This window comes from Macaca thibetana, chromosome 8 (assembly GCF_024542745.1).
Source record: "Macaca thibetana thibetana isolate TM-01 chromosome 8, ASM2454274v1, whole genome shotgun sequence".
In the NCBI taxonomy this organism is placed as follows: Eukaryota; Metazoa; Chordata; class Mammalia; order Primates; family Cercopithecidae; genus Macaca; species Macaca thibetana.
Genome location: NC_065585.1, coordinates 105170468 through 105190072, shown reverse-complemented (window position 1 = coordinate 105190072; position 19605 = coordinate 105170468). Strand labels below are relative to the sequence as shown.

General features: G+C 42.0%; 1 protein-coding gene across 2 annotated transcripts in view; it reads left to right on the top strand.

The window, feature by feature from the left end:
• Window positions 1-19208, top strand: part of BAG4 (BAG cochaperone 4) — a 37034-nt gene extending 17826 nt beyond the window's left edge. For both annotated transcript variants that reach the window (XM_050801328.1, XM_050801327.1), the window contains 3 exons: window positions 13702-13956; window positions 14955-15209; window positions 15946-19208. In XM_050801328.1, coding sequence (XP_050657285.1) covers window positions 13702-13956; window positions 14955-15209; window positions 15946-16431 — 996 coding nt within the window. In that variant the 3' untranslated portion in view covers window positions 16432-19208. The remainder of the gene's footprint in view (window positions 1-13701; window positions 13957-14954; window positions 15210-15945) is intronic.
• Window positions 19209-19605: the final 397 nt, after the last annotated feature.

The following is a 19605-nucleotide window of genomic DNA, read 5'->3' as shown; positions in this document are numbered from 1 at the left end:
TAGCCAACATGGTAAAATTCCGTCTCTATTAAAAATACAAAAATTAGCTGGGTGTGGTGGTGGGCGCCTGTACTCCCAGCTACTTGGGAGGCTGAGGCAGGAGAATCGCCTGAACCCAGGAGGCAGAGGTTGCAGTGAGCTGAGATCACACCATTACACTCCAGCCTGGGCGACAGAGTAAGACTCCGTCTCAAAGCAAAAAACAAACACAAAAAAACCCAAAAATCTAGCATTCTAATTTGTCAGTTTCTGTTCGCCACATTTGTTTCAGATTTTTAAGAAAGAAGTAAACCGAATACTAATTGAAACCCAATGACACTTATTTTCATTTACTGAAATTTTATTTTTTTATTTATTTGAAACAGGGTCATTTTCTGTCGCCCAGGCTGGAGTGCAGTGGTGTGATCTCAGCTCACTGCACCCTCCTCCTCACAGGTTCAAGCGATTCTCCTGCCTCAGCCTCCTGAGTAGCTGGGACTACAGGCACGCACCACCACACCCAGCTAATTTTTTGATTTCTTTTTTGAGATGGAGTCTTGCTCTGTCGCCAGGCTGGAGTGCAGTGGCATGATCTTGGCTCACTGCAACCTCTGCCTCCTGGGTTCAAGTGATTCTCCTGCCTCAGCCTCCCGAGCAGCTGGGACTACAGGCACATACCACTACGCCCAGCTAATTTTTGTATTTTTAGTAGAGATGGGGTTTCACCATGTTGGTCAGTATGGTCTTGATCTCTTGACCTTGTGATCTGCCTGCCTCGGCCTTTCAAAGTGCTGGGATCATAGGCGTGAGCCACTGCGCCCAGCCAGTTTTTGGATTTTTAGTAGAGATAGGGTTTCACCATGTTGGCCAGGCTGGTCTCGAACTCCTGACCTCAAGTGATCCACCCACCTTGGCCTCCCAAAGTGCTGGGTTTACAAGCGTGAGCTATCATGCTCGGCCTGAAGTTGTATTTATTATTCCATTTGTGTTTTTATGCCTTTACCACTTGCCTACGTATCCATAAACTTTATATACTTTTATTTTACATGTTTTTTTTTTTTTTTTTTTTTTTTTTGAGGCGGAGTCTCGCTCTGTCGCCCAGGCTGGAGTGCAGTGGCGCGATCTCGGCTCACTGCAAGCTCCGCCTCCCGGGTTCCCGCCATTCTCCTGCCTCAGCCTCCCGAGTAGCTGGGACTACAGGCGCCGCCACCACGCCCGGCTAATTTTTTTGTATTTTTAGTGGAGACGGGGTTTCATTGTGTTAGCCAGGATGGTATCGATCTCCTGACCTCGTGATCTGCCCGTCTCGGCCTCCCAAAGTGCTGGGATTACAGGCTTGAGCCACCGCGCCCGGCCATTTTACATGTTTTTAAACTTGATATGTGTGATTTCATACTAACAAACACTCTGCTGCAGCTTGCTTCTTTTGCTCATCGTTGGTTTTCATCTTTCTGTTATATAAATATGAGATAAGGCCGGGCGCGGTGGCTCAAGCCTGTAATCCCAGCACTTTGGGAGGCCGAGATGGGCGAATCACGAGGTCAGGAGACCAAGATCATCCTGGCTAATACGGTGAAACCCCGTCTCTACTAAAAAATACAAAAAACTAGCCAGGCGAGGTGGCAGGCGCCTGTAGTCCCAGCTACTCGGGAGGCTGAGGCAGGAGAATGGCGTGAACCTGGGAGGCGGAGCTTGCAGTGAGCCGAGATCTGGCCACTGCACTCCAGCCTGGGTGACAGAGCAAGACTCCGTCTCAAAAAATAAATAAATAAAATAAATAAATAAATATGAGATAAGAATTTCCCTGGGGTATGGAATTGTCGGCTGTAGGTATGTACATTTCTTTTTCTTTTTTTTTTTTGAGATGGAGTCTCGCCTTGTCGCCCAGGCTGGAGTGCAATGGCGTGATCTCGGCTCACTGCAACCTCTGCCTCTCAGGTTCAAACGATTCTCCTGCCTCAGCCTCCTGAGTAGCTGGGATTACAGGTGCCCACCACCATGCCCAGCTAATTTTTGTATTTTTAGTAGAGATGGGGTTTCACCATGTTAGCCAGGCTGGTCTCGAACTCCTGACTTCATGGTCCGCCCGCCACGGCCTCCCAAAGTGCTGGATTACAGGCATGAGCCACCACACCCAGTCAGGTGTGTACATTTTTATTAGATACAGCCAAATTACTTTTCAAAATGTTTGTACTGACAAAGGAGTAATTGTCATATTTGCATATTTCCATAATTTTTTTAATCTAGCCATATTTCTGTTTTTTTTTTTTCTTCCCTGAGACAGAGTCTCACTCTGTCGCCCATGCTAGAGTGCAGTGGTGCGATCTCGGCTCACTGCAAGTTCTGCCTCCCGGGTTCACGCTATTCTGTGGCCTCAGCCTCCCTAGTAGCTGGGACAACAGGCGCCCCCCACCATGCGCAGCTAATTTTTTGTAATTTTAGTAGAGACGGGGTTTCACCGTGTTAGCCAGGATGGTCTTGATCTCCTGACCTCAGATACGCCCATCTCAGCCTTCCAAAAGTGTTGGGATTACAGGCGTGAGCCACCGCACCCGGCTTTTGTTTGGTTTTTTTTGAGACAGGGTCTTGCTTTGTATCCCAGGCTGGACCATCCCCGACTTCCTGGCCTCAAGTGATCTTCCCACTTTAGCCTCCTGAGTAGCTGGGACTACAGGCGCCCGCCACCTCGCCCGGCTAGTTTTTTGTATTTTTTAGTAGAGACGGGGTTTCACGGTGTTCGCCAGGATGGTCTCGATCTCCTGACCTCGTGATCCACCTGTCTCGGCCTCCCAAAGTGCTGGGATTACAGGCTTGAGCCACCGCGCCCGGCCTCACCATGTCTTTTTAATTCATTTGTTTTTTTGTAGAGACAGGGTCTTTCTGTGTTGCCTAGGCTGGTTTCAAACCCCTAGCCTCAAGCTACCCTCTCAAATTGGCCTCTCAAAGCACTGGGATTATAGGTGTGAGCCTGTGTGCCTAGCCTATAATGATCATGTATATATGAACTTCAGGATGAGGCTGATCAGAGATAATGGAATGTAAAATAAAGATCATGTTAGTACTTACCACAAACTTTCATTTTACTTGTGTCAGCCTCATCCCTGTGACTGAAATTGAGAAGTAGACATTGTGATTGCTGAATGTTACATAGTTGTGGTTTGGCCACATACTATAAAATCCACCCTTCAAAGTGTACAATGCAGTTGGTTTTTAGTATATTCACAAAGTTTACCCATTATCACTGTCTAATTCTGGAACACTGTCATCACCCCGAATAGAAACCCTGCACTTAAAATGTCATTACTCCCTCCCCTCAGCTTGTGGCAACCTGTAATCTACTTTTTTATCTCTCAGGATTTTTCTAACCAGACATTTTGTATGGAATCATACAGTATGTGGCCTTTTGTTTCTGGCTTCTGTCACTATGTAATGTTTTCAGCCTTCTTCATGTTGTCAGGATATACCAAATTTCATCAACTGATAGATATTTGGGTTGTCTTTCTTTTTGTCTATTATAAATGATGCTGCTACAGCCTTCATGTACAAGTTTTTATGTGGAAATATGTTTTTAGTTATCTTGGGTCTATACTTAGAAATGAAATTGCTTGGTCATAGAGTAACCCTATATTTATCAATTTGAGGAACTGGCAAATGGTTTTCCAAAGGGATTACACCATTTTATATTCCCATCAGCAATGTATGAGGGCTCTGATTTCTCCACATCCTTACCAATACTTATTTTCCTTTAAAAAGAATTATTATAGGCTGGGCATGGTGGCTCACGCCTGTAATCCCAGCACTTTGGGAGGCCGAGGTGGGCAGATCACGAGGTCAGGAGATCGAGAACATCTTGGCTAACATGGTGAAACCCCGTCTCTACTAAAAATACAAAAAATTAGCTGGGCGTGGTGGCGGGCACCTGTAGTTCCAGCTAGTTGGGAGGCTGAGGCAGGAGAATGGCATGAACCCAGGAGGTGGAGCTTGCAGTGAGTTGAGATTGTGCCACTGCACTGCAGACTGGGCGACAGAGCAAGACTCCGTCTCAAAAAAAAAATTATTATAGCCATCTTAGTGGGTGCAAAGTGGTATTTCATTGTTTTGATTTGCAGTTTTCTGATGATTAATGATTTGAGCATTTTTTCATGTGCTTTTTAGCCATTTGTATATCTTATTTGGAGAAATGTCTATTCAGATTCTTTGGGCCTGGTGTGGTGGCTCACACCTGTAATCCCAGCACTTTGGGAGGCTAAGGTGGGCAGATCACTTGAGGTCTGGAGTTTGAGACCAGCCTGGGCAACATGGTGAAACCCCTTCACTAATAAAAATACAAAAAATTTTTTGGGCATGGTGGCAGGTACTTGTAATCACAGCTACTTGGGAGGCTGAGGCAGGAGCATTGCTTGAACCCAGGAGGCGGAGGTTACAGTGAGCCAAGATGAGATCACGCCGTTGCACTCCAGTCTAGGTGACAGAGCAAGACTCTGTCTCAAAAAAAAAAAAGATTCTTTGACCATTTTAAAATTGGGTTGTCTTTTTATTGTTGAGTTTTCAGCATTCTTTATATATTCTAGATACAGGTTTCTTATCAAATATAGTCATGCATTGCTTAATAATGGGGATATTTTCTGAGAAATGCATCAAGAGGTGATTTTGTCATTGTGCAAACATCATAGAGTATACTTTCACAAGCCTAGATGGTACAGCTTACTATATACCTAGGCTATATGGTATAGCCTATGGCTTCTAGGCTACAAACCTGTACAGCATGTTACTGCACTGAATACTATAAGCAACTGTAGCACCATGGTAAGTATTGGTGTATCTAAACACATCTAACCATAGAAAAGATACAGTAAAAATACAGATAAAAGATAACAAAATATTACACCTGTACAGGGCACTTGCCATGAATGGAACTTGCAGGACTGGAAGTTGTTCTGGGTGAGTCAGTGAGTGAGTGGTGAGTTAATGTGAAGGTCTAGGATATTACTGTACACTATTGTAGGCTTTTTAAACATTGTACCCTTAATTTACCATAAATTTGTATGATAATACTTTTCGTTCTTCAATAAATACTGTTAACATTTTACTTTATAAACTTTATTTTATTTTAGGTTATTTTTTTGAGACAGGGTCTCACTCTGTCCCCCAGACTGGAGTGCAGTGGCATGATCTTGGCTCACTGCAACCTCCACCTCCTGGATTCAAGTGATCCTCCCACCTCAGCCTCCCTAGTAGCTGGGACTACAGGCGTGTGCCACCACACCTGGCTAATTTTTGTATTTTTAGTAGAGGCAGGGTTTCATCATGTTGGCCAGGCTGGTCTCGAACTCCTGACCTCAGGTGATCTGTCTGCCTCAGCCCCCCAAAGTGCCAGGATTACAGACCTGAGTGAGCCACTGCACCGGGCCTTATAAACTTTTAAATTTTAAAAAGCTTTGACTCTTTTATAGTAATACTTAGCTTAAAATACAAACATACTGTACAGTAGTACAAAAATGTTTCCTTGGGGCCGAGCGTGGTAGCTCACGCCTGTAATCCCAGCTCTTTGGGAGGCCAAGGTGGGCAGATCACGAGGTCAGGAGATCGAGACCATACTGGCTAATACAGTGAAATCCCATCTCTGCTAAAAATACAAAAAATTAGCCGGGCAAGGTGGCAGGCGCCTGTAGTCCCAGCTACTCAGGAGGCTGAGGCAGGAGAATGGCCTGAACCCAGGAGGCAGAGCTTGCAATGAGCTGAGATTACGCCGCTGCACTCCAACCTGGGTGACAGACGTCTCAAAAAAAAAAAAAAAAAAGTTTTCTTTCTTTATATCCTTATTCTATTAAGCTTTTTCCTGTTTTTAAGTTTTTTTTTGTTTTTGTTTTTGTGTTTGTTTTCGAGACAGAGTCTCACTCTGTCGCCCAGGCTGCAGTTCAGTGGCGTGATCTTGGCTTACTGCAACCTCCGCCTCCCAGGTTCAAGCAATTCTCCTGCCTCAGCCTCCCGAGTAGCTGGGACTACAGGCGCATGCCACCACACCTGGCTAATTTTTGGTATTTTTCAGTAGAGATGGGGTTTCACCACGTTAGCCAGGATGGTCTCAATTTCCTGACCTCGTGATCTGCCCTCCTTGGCCTCCCAAAGTGCTGGGATTAAAGGCGTAAGCCACCACACCTGGCTGTTTTTGTTTTTTTACAACTATTTTTGTTAAAAAGGAAGACACAAACATACATTAGCATAGGGCAACCTAGGGTCAGGATCATCAGTATCACTCTCTTTCACCTCCTCATCTTGGGGCAGTAAGACGAATGGGAACTGTCATCTCTTATGATAATGCCTGGTTCTGGAATACCTCCCGAAGGACCTCCTTCTGGCTATTTTACGTTAACCTTTAAAAAATATACAAATAGAAGGAGTACACGCTAAGAAAATGGTAACAAGTGTAGTATGTAGTAAATACATAAACCAGTAACAGTCAATTATCATCGTCAAGTATTATGTATTACATATAATTGTATGTGTTATACTTATATACAACTGGCACACAGCAAGTTTGTTTACACCAGCATCACCATAAACAGGTGAGTAATGCATTGTGCTATCACATATGACAGCTACACTGTTACTAGGCAATACAGTTATTTGGCTCCATTATAATCCTATGGGACCACTGTTATGTATGCATTGCAGTGCATGACTGTATATGATTTGCAAATAGTTTCTTCCATTCTTTGGGTTGGCTTTTCACACTCTTGATGGTGTCCTTTGAAGCACAAAAGCTTTTAATTTTGATGAAGTGCAATTTTTCTATTTTTTCTTTTGTTGCTCCTGCTTTTGATGCCTTATCTAAGAAGACTTTAACCAAAGATCATAAAGATTTACCCCTGTGATTTTTTTCTTTCTTTTTTTTTTGAGGTGGTGTCTCGCTCTGTCACCCAGGCTGGAGTGCAGTGGCACAATCTCAGCTCACTGCAAGCTCCACCTCCCAGGTTAAAGTGATTCTCCTGCCTCAGCCTCCTGGGTAGCTGGGACTACAGGCGCCCACCACCATGCGCGGCTAATTTTTTGTATATTTAGTACAGGGTTTCACCATGTTAGCGAGGATGGTCTCGATCTCCTGACCTCGTGATCCACCTGCCTCAGCCTCCCAAAGTGCTGGCATTACAGGCCCAGCACCCGGCCCTCTTTCTTCTTAAAATTTTTTATAGTTTTAGCTCTCACATTTAGTCTATGATTCATTTTGAGTTAATTTTTGCAATATGGTGCAAAATAAGGCCCAAGTTCACTGCTTTACGTGTGGATAGTTGTGTCTCAGTATCATCTGTTGAAAGACTATGCTTTCTCCACTGAATTATCTTGGTACCCTTTTTTATTTTTATTTTTGAGACAGAGTCTTGCTCTGCCACCCAAGGTGGAGTGTAGTGGCGCATCTCCACTCACTGAAACCTCTGCCTCTCAGGTTCAAGTGATTCTTGCCTCAGCCTCCCAAGTGGCTAGGATTATAGGCACCTGCCACCATGCCGGGCTAATATTTTTTGTATTGTTAGTAGAGACGGGGTTTTATCATGTTGCACAGGCTGATCTGGATCGCCTGACCTCTAGTGATCCACCTGCCTCGGCCTCCCAAAGTGCTGGAATTACAGGCATGAGCCACCGTGCCCAGCCTTGGTACCCTTCTTAAAAATCATACATATGTAAGGGTTTATTTCCAGAGTCTCAATTCTGCCCCATTAATCTATATGTCTGTCCTTAAGCCAATACCAAACTGTTTTGATTACTGTGACTCTGAAGTAAAATTTGAAATCAGTAAGTGTGAGTCTCTCCAAAGAGATGGACTCTTATCTTTTATCTTTTTCTTCTTCCATACGGTTTTGGCTATTCTGAGTAACTTACATTTTCATATGAATTTTAGGATCAGCTTTTCAACCTATGCAAAAAAGGCAGCTGAGATTTTCTTTTTCTTTTTTCTTTTTTTTTTTTTTTTTTTTTGAGACGGAGTTTCACTCTTGTTGCCCAGGCTGGAGTGCAATGGCACAGCAACCTGTGCCTCCCGGGTTTAAGCCATTCTCCTGCCTCAGCCTCTGGAGTAGCTGGGATTACAGGCATGCGCCACCACGCCTGTCTAATTTTGTATTTTTAGTACAGACGGGGTTTCTCCATGTTGGTCAGGCTGGTCTCTAACTCCAGACCTCAGGTGATCCGCCCACCTTGGCCTCCCAAAGTGCTGGGATTACAGGCCTGAGCCACTGCAACCGGCCAGGCAGCTGAGATTTTCATTGAGATTGCTTCATAGATCAGTTTGGAGAGTAGCATGTGTAGTTTTACAGTTTTTTTTTTTTTTTTTTTTTTTTGAGACGGAGTCTCGCTCTGTCACCCAGGCTGGAGTGAGGTGGCCGGATCTCTGCTCACTGCAAGCTCCGCCTCCCGGGTTTACGCCATTCTCTTGCCTCAGCCTCCCGAGTAGCTGGGACTACAGGCGCTCGCCACCTCGCCCGGCTAGTTTTTTGTATGTTTAGTAGAGACGGGGTTTCACTGTGTTAGCCAGGATGGTCTCGATCTCCTGACCTCGTGATCCGCCCGTCTCGGCCTCCCAAAGTGCTGGGATTACAGGCTTGAGCCACCGCGCCCGGCCTAGTTTTATAGTTAATGTAAGAGGGAGATTGGCCGGGCGCGGTGGCTCAAGCCTGTAATCCCAGCACTTTGGGAGGCCGAGACGGGCGGATCATGAGGTCAGGAGATCAAGACCATCCTGGCTAACACGGTGAAACCCCGTCTCTACTAGAAAATACAAAAAAACTAGCCGGGCGAGGTGGCGGGCGCCTGTAGTCCCAGCTACTCGGGAGGCTGAGGCCGGAGAATGGCGTGAACCCGGGAGGCGGAGCTTGCAGTGAGCTGAGATCCGGCCACTGCGCTCCAGCCTGGGCGACAGAGCGAGACTCCGTCTCAAAAAAAAAAAAAAAAAAGTAAGAGGGAGACAAAACTCCTCAAAGTCATGAATCATAAGTTGATGTTAATTTTTCAGATTTCACGGATTGATCTTACTGATAAAGATTGCTTTTTCTCATGACATTTTCCCCCTTAGGTAAAAGTATTTATTACATTCATATGTAGGTTCAAAAAAGATTAACTTATAATTTAGTAGTAACTTTTTAAAAGCAACAGTAATAATGTGCAAGTGTGGCTGGGCGCGGTGGCTTACGCCTGTAATCCCAGCACTTTGGGAGGCCGAGGCGAGCGGATCACGAGGTCAGGAGATCGAGACCATCTTGGCTAACACGGTGAAACCCTGTCTCTACTAAAAATACAAAAAATTAGCCGGGCGTGGTGGCGGGCGCCTGTAGTCCCAGCTACTGGGAGGCTGAGGCAGGAGAATGGCGTGAACCCGGGAGGCGGAGCTTGCAGTGAGCCGAGATCGCGCCACTGCACTCCAGCCTGGGCGACAAAGTGAGAGTCCTTCTCAAAAAAAAAAAAAAAAAAGTGCAAGTGTTTTTAGATACAACATACCAGTTGCTGGATTTAAAAGAACCCAAAGGTGTCTAGACATACACCTTTTTGAGGTGAGCACATGTGTATTTTCTGTTGAAACATTACATGGGGATTATACATTTATCTACAGGGATTTCTTGTGAGTTTTAGAAAGCCCTGTGATCGGCTGGGTGCAGTGGCTCACACCTATAGTCCTAGCTACTCGGGAGACTGAGGCAGGAGGATAACTTGAGCTTGGGAGATCTAGGCTGCAGTGAGCTACGATGGTACCACTGTACTCTAGCCTGGGTGACAGAGTGAGACCCTGTCTCAAAAAAAAAAAAAAGTCCTTGTGATAATACTTATTGCAGACGTGTGCGTGAGATCCCCTGTTTCATGACCTCCCCCATCCATTTTGGGTCGGATGTAGGTGACTCCATCTTGGCATTGGCAACTTTCACACAAGCTGCTTTTCAGACGAAGACTTAAAAACTTTGCCATGTTTCTGAAATAGGATCTTTAGCTCATCCTTAGCAAACATCTTTAGCAACTGCAAGACTGTTATATAATCTTCTGATTCTGTGTTCTTTTATAACATGCATGTGACAGCTTTGTGATCTGTCAGGAGAGTGGTTATTTGGGAAAAGAAGCTATGAACTCATGAAGACATCTCAAAACCAGGAAGTAATTCCAGGAATCAAGGAAATTTTCAAGCATCAAAAGTAATGGCTGGCCAGGTGTGGTGGCTCACACCTGTAATCCCAGCACTTTGGGAAGCTGAGGCGAGTGGATTGCTTGAGCCCAGGAGTTTGAGATAAGCCTGGGCAACATGGCCAAACCCTGTCTCTACAAAAAATACAAAAATTAGCCAGGCATGGTGGTGCATGCCTGTGGTCCCAGCTACTTAGGATGCTAAGGTGGGAGGACTGCTTGAGCCCAGGAGTTTGAGGCTGCAGTGAGTGGTGATTGTGCCACTGCATTCTACCCTGGGTGTCTTGGGGAGAAAAAAAAAAAAGTAATGGCCGGGCGTGGTATAATCCCAGCACTTCGGGAGGCTGAGGTGCCAGAATCACTTCAACCCAAAAGTTTGGGACTAGCCTGGCAACAGCCTGACCTCATTTCTATTTAAAGAAAAACAACATAGGCCGGGCGCGGTGGCTTAAGCCTGTAATCCCAGCACTTTGGGAGGCCGAGATGGGTGGATCACGAGGTCAGGAGATCGAGACCATCCTGGCGAACACGGTGAAACCCCGTCTCTACTAAAAAGTACAAAAAACTAGCCGGGTGAGGTGGCGGGCGCCTGTAGTCCCAGCTGCTCGGGAGGCTGAGGCAGGAGAATGGCGTGAACCCGGGAGGCGGAGCTTGCAGTGAGCTGAGATCCGGCCACTGCACTCCCGCCTGGGCGACAGAGTGAGACTCCGTCTCAAAGAAAAACAACAACAACAAAAAAACAAAGCCAACACCTGTGAGAAGGGAAAAAGAAAAAAAAAACAACAAAAGCACATAAAAGCAATGAGAATAGCACACTAAACTAACATGAACCTATCTATTGGTTTCAGTGGGTATCAGTACATGGCCATCTTGTATTTATTCTGGAGTATTTCCTTGGAGTATTTTGAAGCAATTTCAGATATCATTTTATCACTTACAAATACCTAAGTATGTTTCGTTAAAATATAAGGAAGTTTTAAAAACATAACCACAATGTCATTATTAAAACTTAAAAGGAAAAAAAAACCTTAAAAATAATTATTTAATATCATTAAATATCTGGTCAATTCTAACAGTAAAATATTTAGTTAGCTAGTTGAAGACAGGGTCTTACTGTCACCCAGGCTAGAGAACAGTGACTTGATTATAGCTCACTGTAACACTGAACTCCTAGACTCAAACAATCCTCCTGCCTCAGCCTCCCATGTAGCTAAGGACTATATGCCCAGCTAATTAAATTTTTTTTTTTTTTTTTTTTCCCCAGAGATGAGGTCTTGCTGTTTGCCCAGGCTGGTCTCAGACACCTGGGCTCAAGCAGTCCTCCCACCTTGGCTTCCCAAAATGCTGGGATTTTTACAGGCATGAGTCCCTGCGCCTGGCCATAATAGTAAAATTTGAAGACTGAATACAGTTTTTTCAATGAATAGTCTTTAATCTACTTAAAGATTCCATTATTATAGGACATTTAGGTAGTTTACAGTTTTATGTGATTGTAAATAATACTGTGATGAAGAACTTCATGCCTATAACTTTTTCTCTAGTTGAATCATTTCCTTAGGATTTCTAGAAGTTGAACAACAGTACAAAAAGTCACATAATGTTTTATTAAGTCTCCAATTGTGTGTGTGATGTATTAAGGAGTTCTTTGTTTATGCCCGAAGACCTTAACAGCCTCTTAGTAGTTTTAACAAAGTGGTGGTTCATGGTCTTCTGCTCAGGGAATGCATTGCAGACTGTTTATTACACCTCATCCTGCATGGAATTCTTTGGTCATGGGTATCCTCGTACCTGAAGTGGGAAAGATTATATAGTCTTAGAGATAGAGATAAGAATAGGAAAACTTGATTCTGTGTTTTCACTGTTTCTAAAGGGTAAAGTAGAAATTAATAGAAAACATTGAAGTGATCATTTAAATTTAGCATTAAGCTTGAATCTTTTTTTTAAAAAAAAAAAAATATATATATATATTTTTTTTAAATAGATGGGGTTTGACTATGTTCCTGAGGCTGGTCTGTAACTCAGGAGTGATCCTCCCTTCTAGGCCAGGTGCGGTGGCTCACGCCTGTAATCCCAGTACTTTGGGAGGCTGAGGCAGGTGGATATGAGATCAGGAGTTTAAGACCAGCCTGGCCAAGATGGTGAAACTGCGTCTCTATTAAAAGTACAAAAATTACAGCACACCTGTAATCCCAGCTACTGGGGAGGCCAAGGCAGGAGAATCGCTTTAATCTGGGGGGTGGAGGTTGCAGTGAGCCGAGTGCCACTGCACTCCAGCCTGGTGACAGGGTGAGACTCCGTCTCAAAAAAAGAAAAAGTGATCCTCCCTTCTCAGCCTTTCAAAGTGCTGGGATTACAGGCGTGAGCCAGCATGCCTGCCTAGCTTGAATCTCATTTGGATTATTAAACTGAGGATTCTGGGTGTGGATAAGAGTCTGAATAGGTTATTTAAAACTATAGTGAGCAATATGTGAGGAGTTTGTTGTTAGTATCATTTGGGATGCAGAGTGATAGTATAATACAAAGAACTAGACTTTGGAGTCAGTTCTGGGTTCATGTCGTGACCCAGCCATGATAATACTAACAACAGTGATAATGCAAATAATTACCATTTATTGAGCATACTGTGTGCCAGACACTATGCTAAACCTTTTATATATGTCATCTTATTTAATTTTGACAGTAATCCTCAAAGATACATTTATGATCTTCATTTTCCTGATGGAGAAACTGAAGTTAGGGGAGGTTAAATACAAAGCCTATGGCAGAGCTAGGTCTGTCTCTATAGTCTTTTAAATAATTTTTTTGTTTTCATATACTTTTTGAGACAGAGTCTCACTCTGTTGCCCAGGCTGGAGTGCAGTGGTACAACCATGGCTCACTGCAGCCTTGACCTCCTGGGCTCAAGCAATCCTCTCACCTCAGCCTCCTGAGTAGCTGGGACTACAGATGTGCGCCATGATGCCTGGCTAATTTTTTTTTTTGGAGATGAAGTCTCACTCTTGTCCCCCAGGCTGGAGTGCAGTGGAGCAATCTTGGCTTATTGCAACCTCCGCCTCCCAGGTTCAAGCAGTTCTTCTGCTTCGGCCCCCCGAGTAGCTGGGATTACAGGCACCTGCCACCACGCCTGGCTAATTGTTATATTTTTAGTAGAGAGAGGGTTTCACCATTTTGGCCAGGCTGGTCTAGAACTCCTGACCTCAGGTGATCCACCCACCTCGGCCTCCCAAAGTGCTGGGATTACAGGCTTCAGCCACCGTGCCCAGCGATGCCTGGCTAATTATTTTATTTTATTTTTGTAGAAACAGGGTCTCTAATTATTTTATTTTATTTTTGTAGAAACAGGGTCTCACTATGTTGCCCAGGCTGGTCTCAAACTCCTGACCTCAAATAATTCTCCCACTTTGGCCTCTTAAAGTGCTGGGATTACAGGCGTGAGCCATTGTGCCTGGCCTGCATTTGTGATTAATATCTTATCAAAGTTTTCAAGTTTAGGCATTAAGTTAGGGCATTTCAGCTCTTCTACTAATTCATCTTTTTTTCTCTCAACTTGCTTTTTTTCAGAGTTTGAATTCTTATACAAATGGAGCATATGGTCCAACATACCCCCCAGGCCCTGGGGCAAATACTGCTTCATACTCAGGGGCTTATTATGCACCTGGTTATACTCAGACCAGTTACTCCACAGAAGTTCCAAGTACTTACCGTTCATCTGGCAACAGCCCAACTCCAGTCTCTCGTTGGATCTATCCCCAGCAGGACTGTCAGACTGAAGCACCCCCTCTTAGGGGGCAGGTTCCAGGATATCCGGCTTCACAGGTGAGTTGTTTTTTGTTGGGAAAAAAATGAATTCAAAGTCTCTGCCTCTTGTAAACAGTGGAAGGGCATCTATTCATACTAGTGCCGATTTAATAAGACACTTCTAGATTGGGAAGTCTTTTATATTGATGCCTTTCTTATCTGTAACAGCTATTGCAGTATATGGACTTTGGCTGAAGGTACCTTAAGATGTCATAATCTCATAATCATACATTTTTATACTGAAAGTAATCTTTAGAGATTTGCTGCTTGAAAGTTTCCCTATCTTAGCCTTTTTTTTTTTTTTTTTTTGGGACGGAGTCTTGCTCTATTGCCAGGCTGGAGTGCAGTGGTGTGATCTCGGCTCACTGCAACCTCCACCTCCTGGGTTCAAGAGATTCTCCTGCCTCAGCCTCCCAAGTAGCTGGGATTACAAGCACACGCCACCACGCCCAGCTAATTTTTGTATTTTTAGTAGAGATGGGGTTTCCCCATGTTGGCCAGGATGGTCTTACTCTCCTGACCTTGTGATCTGCCCGCCTCAGCCTCCCAAAGTGCTGGGATTACAGGCATTAGCCACCATGCCAGGCAAATCTTAGCCTTTTTTAGCGCCCTGTTAGTTTCATATTTTTTAATATTCTGTGAATAACTATGTTTATTTCTCTGTTCACTTCAAGAGGAGTTCTAACATGTCTTTATTTGTGCTTCCTTATAGCATATGAGTCCATTTGTTTATAGTGTCTATGGGACAGACTTGGGCTTCATCCATTGAATTTTTAGGCCTTATTCCTTCTGAGTTTTATTGTCATTAAATCTACCCCTGGTATCTTTGGAACCAACTTTTTGAGGCTTGGAGAAATTACTACAGCTGATTAATTAGAGTTACTATAGTTTAGTCCAGTAGCAGTGAATGTATACTCTGTTAAGAAGAGAGGAAGCATCTCAGAATCTGCCTGTAGTAGAATATTTTTATTACAAGTTTTTAACAATGACTAGTATATTTCTTCCTTTCAATCTAGAACCCTGGAATGACCCTGCCCCATTATCCTTATGGAGATGGTAATCGTAGTGTTCCACAATCAGGACCAACTGTACGACCACAAGAGGATGCGTGGGCTTCTCCTGGTGCTTATGGAATGGGTGGCCGTTATCCATGGCCTTCGTCAGCGCCCTCAGCACCACCTGGCAATCTCTACATGACCGAAAGTACTTCACCATGGCCTAGCAGTGGCTCTCCCCAGTCACCCCCTTCACCCCCACTCCAGCAGCCCAAGGTAGGAGACCTAAACGTTGTTCCTTTCATGTGTGTGTAATTAAGAGAACATAACACGGTTTATATAGTTTCTGTATTGGTTTGTGTTAAATGGGGACTAATTGCAAAAAGTTGGTGACTACTTATGTATAGCTTTACCTCAGCTTGGTTTCCTTTTTTTTTTTTAAATAAACTTTATATTTAGAGAAGATTTAGATTCACATCGTTTTTGTTAAAAGACAGAAAGATACACATTTTCTGTTTGTTATAATTCTAAATGTTAAATGCAAAGACTGCATTTTACTACTTCAAATAATCTATGAACAAAAGACAAAACCAATGTGAAGTATCTGCAGTATGAGCTTGTATTTAAACCACAGACTTGAACATTATCACTGTGGCTGTCTTCCTTTTCAAGATCTTGCTTGAGGTTTTTAACCTTTTAGGGGAAAAACTAATTCTTATTGGTTAGGTCACAGGATGGATTATGAGGTGCTCATGGTGATGGACCTGCCACAGGGCAGGTTCCAGCCATTATAACTCAGAAATTTGGTGCCTTTTGTCTGACAGGGCACACTCCCTTTTATCTTCTCAGGACTGTGTTTTTTGCAAATGATTAAGTAGAGGGTCCAATTTTATTGTTAGGGAATCTTTTCATGTACCTTTCTGGTCAAGTGAAAGATGTGGGCTAACAAATTTGATGTTGATGGATTCCCATTAAAACAGCTCTTTTCCTCTTTTCGCTCTTCCACTCCAAGGATTCTTCATATCCCTATAGCCAATCAGAGCAAAGCATGAACCGGCACAACTTTCCTTGCAGTGTCCATCAGTACGAATCCTCGGGGACAGTGAACAATGATGATTCGGATCTTTTGGATTGCCAGGTCCAGTATAGTGCTGAGCCTCAGCTGTATGGTGATGCCACCAGTGACCATCCCAATAATCAAGATCAAAGTAGCAGTCTTCCTGAAGAACGTGTACCTTCAGATGAAAGTACTCCTCCAAGTATTAAAAAAATCATACATGTGCTGGAGAAGGTCCAGTATCTTGAACAAGAAGTAGAAGAATTTGTAGGAAAAAAGACAGACAAAGCATACTGGCTTCTGGAAGAAATGCTAACCAAGGAACTTTTGGAACTGGATTCAGTTGAAACTGGGGGCCAGGACTCTGTACGGCAGGCCAGAAAAGAGGCTGTTTGTAAGATTCAGGCCATACTGGAAAAATTAGAAAAAAAAGGATTATGAAAGGATTTAGAACAAAGTGGAAGCCTGTTACTAACTTGACCAAAGAACACTTGATTTGGTTAATTACCTTCTTTTTGAAATGCCTGTTGGTGACAAGAAGCAATACATTCCAACTTTCCTTTGATTTTATACTTGAAAAACTGGAAAAGGAATGGAAGAATATTTTAGTCTTGAGTTGTTTTCAGTTTTCAGACGAATGAATGTAATAGGAAACTATGGAGTTACCAATATTGCCAAGTAGACTCACTCCTTAAAAAATTTATGGATATCTGCAAGCTGCTTCTTATCAGCAGGAGGGAAACACACTTCATGTAACAGGCTTATCAGAAACCTACCAGATGAAACTGGATATAATCTAAGACAAACAGGATGTTTTTTTTAAACATCTGGATATCTTGTCCCATTTTTGTACATTGTGACTGCTTTCAAAATACACTTCATGTGTAATTATAGCTTAGACTTTAGCCTTCTTGGAATTCTGTTTTGTTTTATTTGCAGTTCACAAATATAGCATTATTCTCTACTTCTTGGTACATTTTGTAGTAATATGTTTAATATAATTATTCAAGAGACTATATTGACAGCCAGATGGTATGACAGTTCTGAAAGAATTTATATCTTTTCACCACTTGAATATACTGCAATGTGTAGTGAGTAAATTGTCTCCCTTTTTGTATAGATCGTTAGGTTAGAGTTTTTTTGTTTTTTTTTTAAACCACTTCTGCTGTTCATGGTAGTAGTGGAAGGTGAATTTGGAAATGGCATTGACATAAAATGAAAATTTTACAGACATTTTTCTTTATTGCTTTTTTATTGTATTTAGATAAAGATCCACTTAAAAATTACCTGTTTTTTTTTTCCCCCCAAAGTGTAATTATGTTTTCACTATTGCTGCTTCTATAGAGGGCATTGTGATAGAGAGATATAGATGAAACATTAAATGCCACAGTGAGTAGAAATAATGACTACAAAAAGTAATAAATATGATTACTTGGTAATATTATTCTCCATCTAAAATATTAGTTTCACCTGTGAGCAGATTTCAGCTCAGTTTATAGTTAAAAACAATGAGGGTAAAAGGGGATTCATGCTCAGGGAATGAATCAGCCATAGTTAAAGTGAGAAATTATTATTTTCTTCATTTAAAAGTAGATTTTATGTTTATTTCCCTAAATTGCATAAGATAAAATTGCCTGTTTAATAAAAAGACATTTATTACCATTATTAACAGTCATTTTAGAGCCAAATTTAAGAAAAGGATATTGAAAGGGTCTTTGTTGGCCTTGATTGGGTAGCTCTATGCTGTTAGATAGAAGAGACTTGGTAAATAACTTTTTATGTCTGAGGTGAGTACACAATATTGGTTCTTGGAAAAACAGCTGTTTCTTCATAAGATACCCAAGTGATAATTTTTTTCCCTTAGACTGTCAGGCCTGTGAGTAAATACTAAATATATTAGCTGTCTCCACTCATAAACCAAACCAAACCAGTACAAACATATTAAATGAGAAGAAATGTAGTAAAAATACTGGCTGGGTCTTATGGTTGGGATGAGTGATTTTATAAGATAATATGGTGATAATTTTATTCTAGGATTTTATTTTTGGCCTAATATAGGAATGTTTAAAAAAGGCTTTTCTATGAAAATGGAAATTTATACTTGAGATTAAAAGTCTAGAAGGGGGACGACCTTAAAGCTAAGTTACCAGTAAGACAATGAATAATTCAGAAGAGAACACTACTCTTTTACTGACTGAGTGCCCAAGATGCCAATTTCCATGAAGTCTTGATTTATATATATGTACACGTTATGCACATATACATGTATGTTTTCTAACAGTTATTTTTTAAGCTTTTGAGATAATTTCAGACTTACAGAAGAGTTGTAAAAATAGTAGAGTTCTTGTATACTCTGCACCCACCTTGCCCTTATATTAACATCTTACATAACAATAGAACATTTGTCAAAATTAAGAAATTAACCTTGATATAATACTAACTAAAGTAGAAAGTTTAAAAAGTAGAGATTTCAGTCTTTTCACTAATGTCATTTTACTGTTCCAAGACCCAGCCTTGCATTTAGCTGTCATGTCTAAGTCCCGTCTTCCAGTCTGTGACAGTGTATCATAACAGGGGATACCTGATGTTGTAATGTATTTCCGGTGTTGTTAACCTTGATCACTATGCTAAGGTGGTGTCTGCTAGGATTTGCTACTGTAAACTTACTGTGTTTTCCTTGTAATTATTGAATATTTGCTGGAGATACCCTGAGACTATGCAAATGTCCCGTTTCTGCTTAAACTTTTGCTCATTTTACTATCCATTGGCAGATCTTGCTTGTGGCAGTTACTACTGTGGTGTTCTAATGGTGATTTTCTATTTCTCTCAATCCTTCTACATTTATTATTGGAATTATTCTGTAAGGAAGAGTTGTCACTTCTGGATTTATATTTTTAACTATAATAAGATATTCAGGATAAGTATAGATTTAGAACTTAAAAATGTTAAATCATGTTAAAATTATTCCAAATACCAATATCAAAGAAAACTAAGTTGGTAATCTATCTCAGAAAATATATGAACTTAAGAAGGAAAATAGTATTTATAATTTGTAGAACTGGTTCAACTTTTGACTTAATACTGACTTTGGATTGAATTCAAAGTTTTCTTGAAATTTCGCATCTGGACTTTTTAAAGTGTCTACATTTATATTACTTTGGGGATTATTTTGTCAAAGTCTTGAATAAAGTTACCCAGTCCTGGCATGATAAACACAACTATGTTTTTTTTCTTTTTCTTTTATTTTTTTTAAATAATAACCCTCTGTTGTTCCAAGTATGAATGCCAATGTAAATGTTTAAACAAATAAGCCCTAATGAAGTATATGGGGGTTGGATTATAGGTGTCTCCACATGTTGGTGCAGAATTCTTTTAAATGATTTTACAAATGGGGTTTTGAAAACAGTTCTTTAGTTGGTTAATGTAAATAATACCATTAAAGGTAGGCAGGTTAAAAAAATTTTGAAGAGGCCGGGCGCGGTGGCTCAAGCCTGTAATCCCAGCACTTTGGGAGGCCGAGACGGGCGGATCACGAGGTCAGGAGATCGAGACCATCCTGGCTAATATGGTGAAACCCCGTCTCTACTAAAAATACAAAAAACTAGCCGGGCGAGG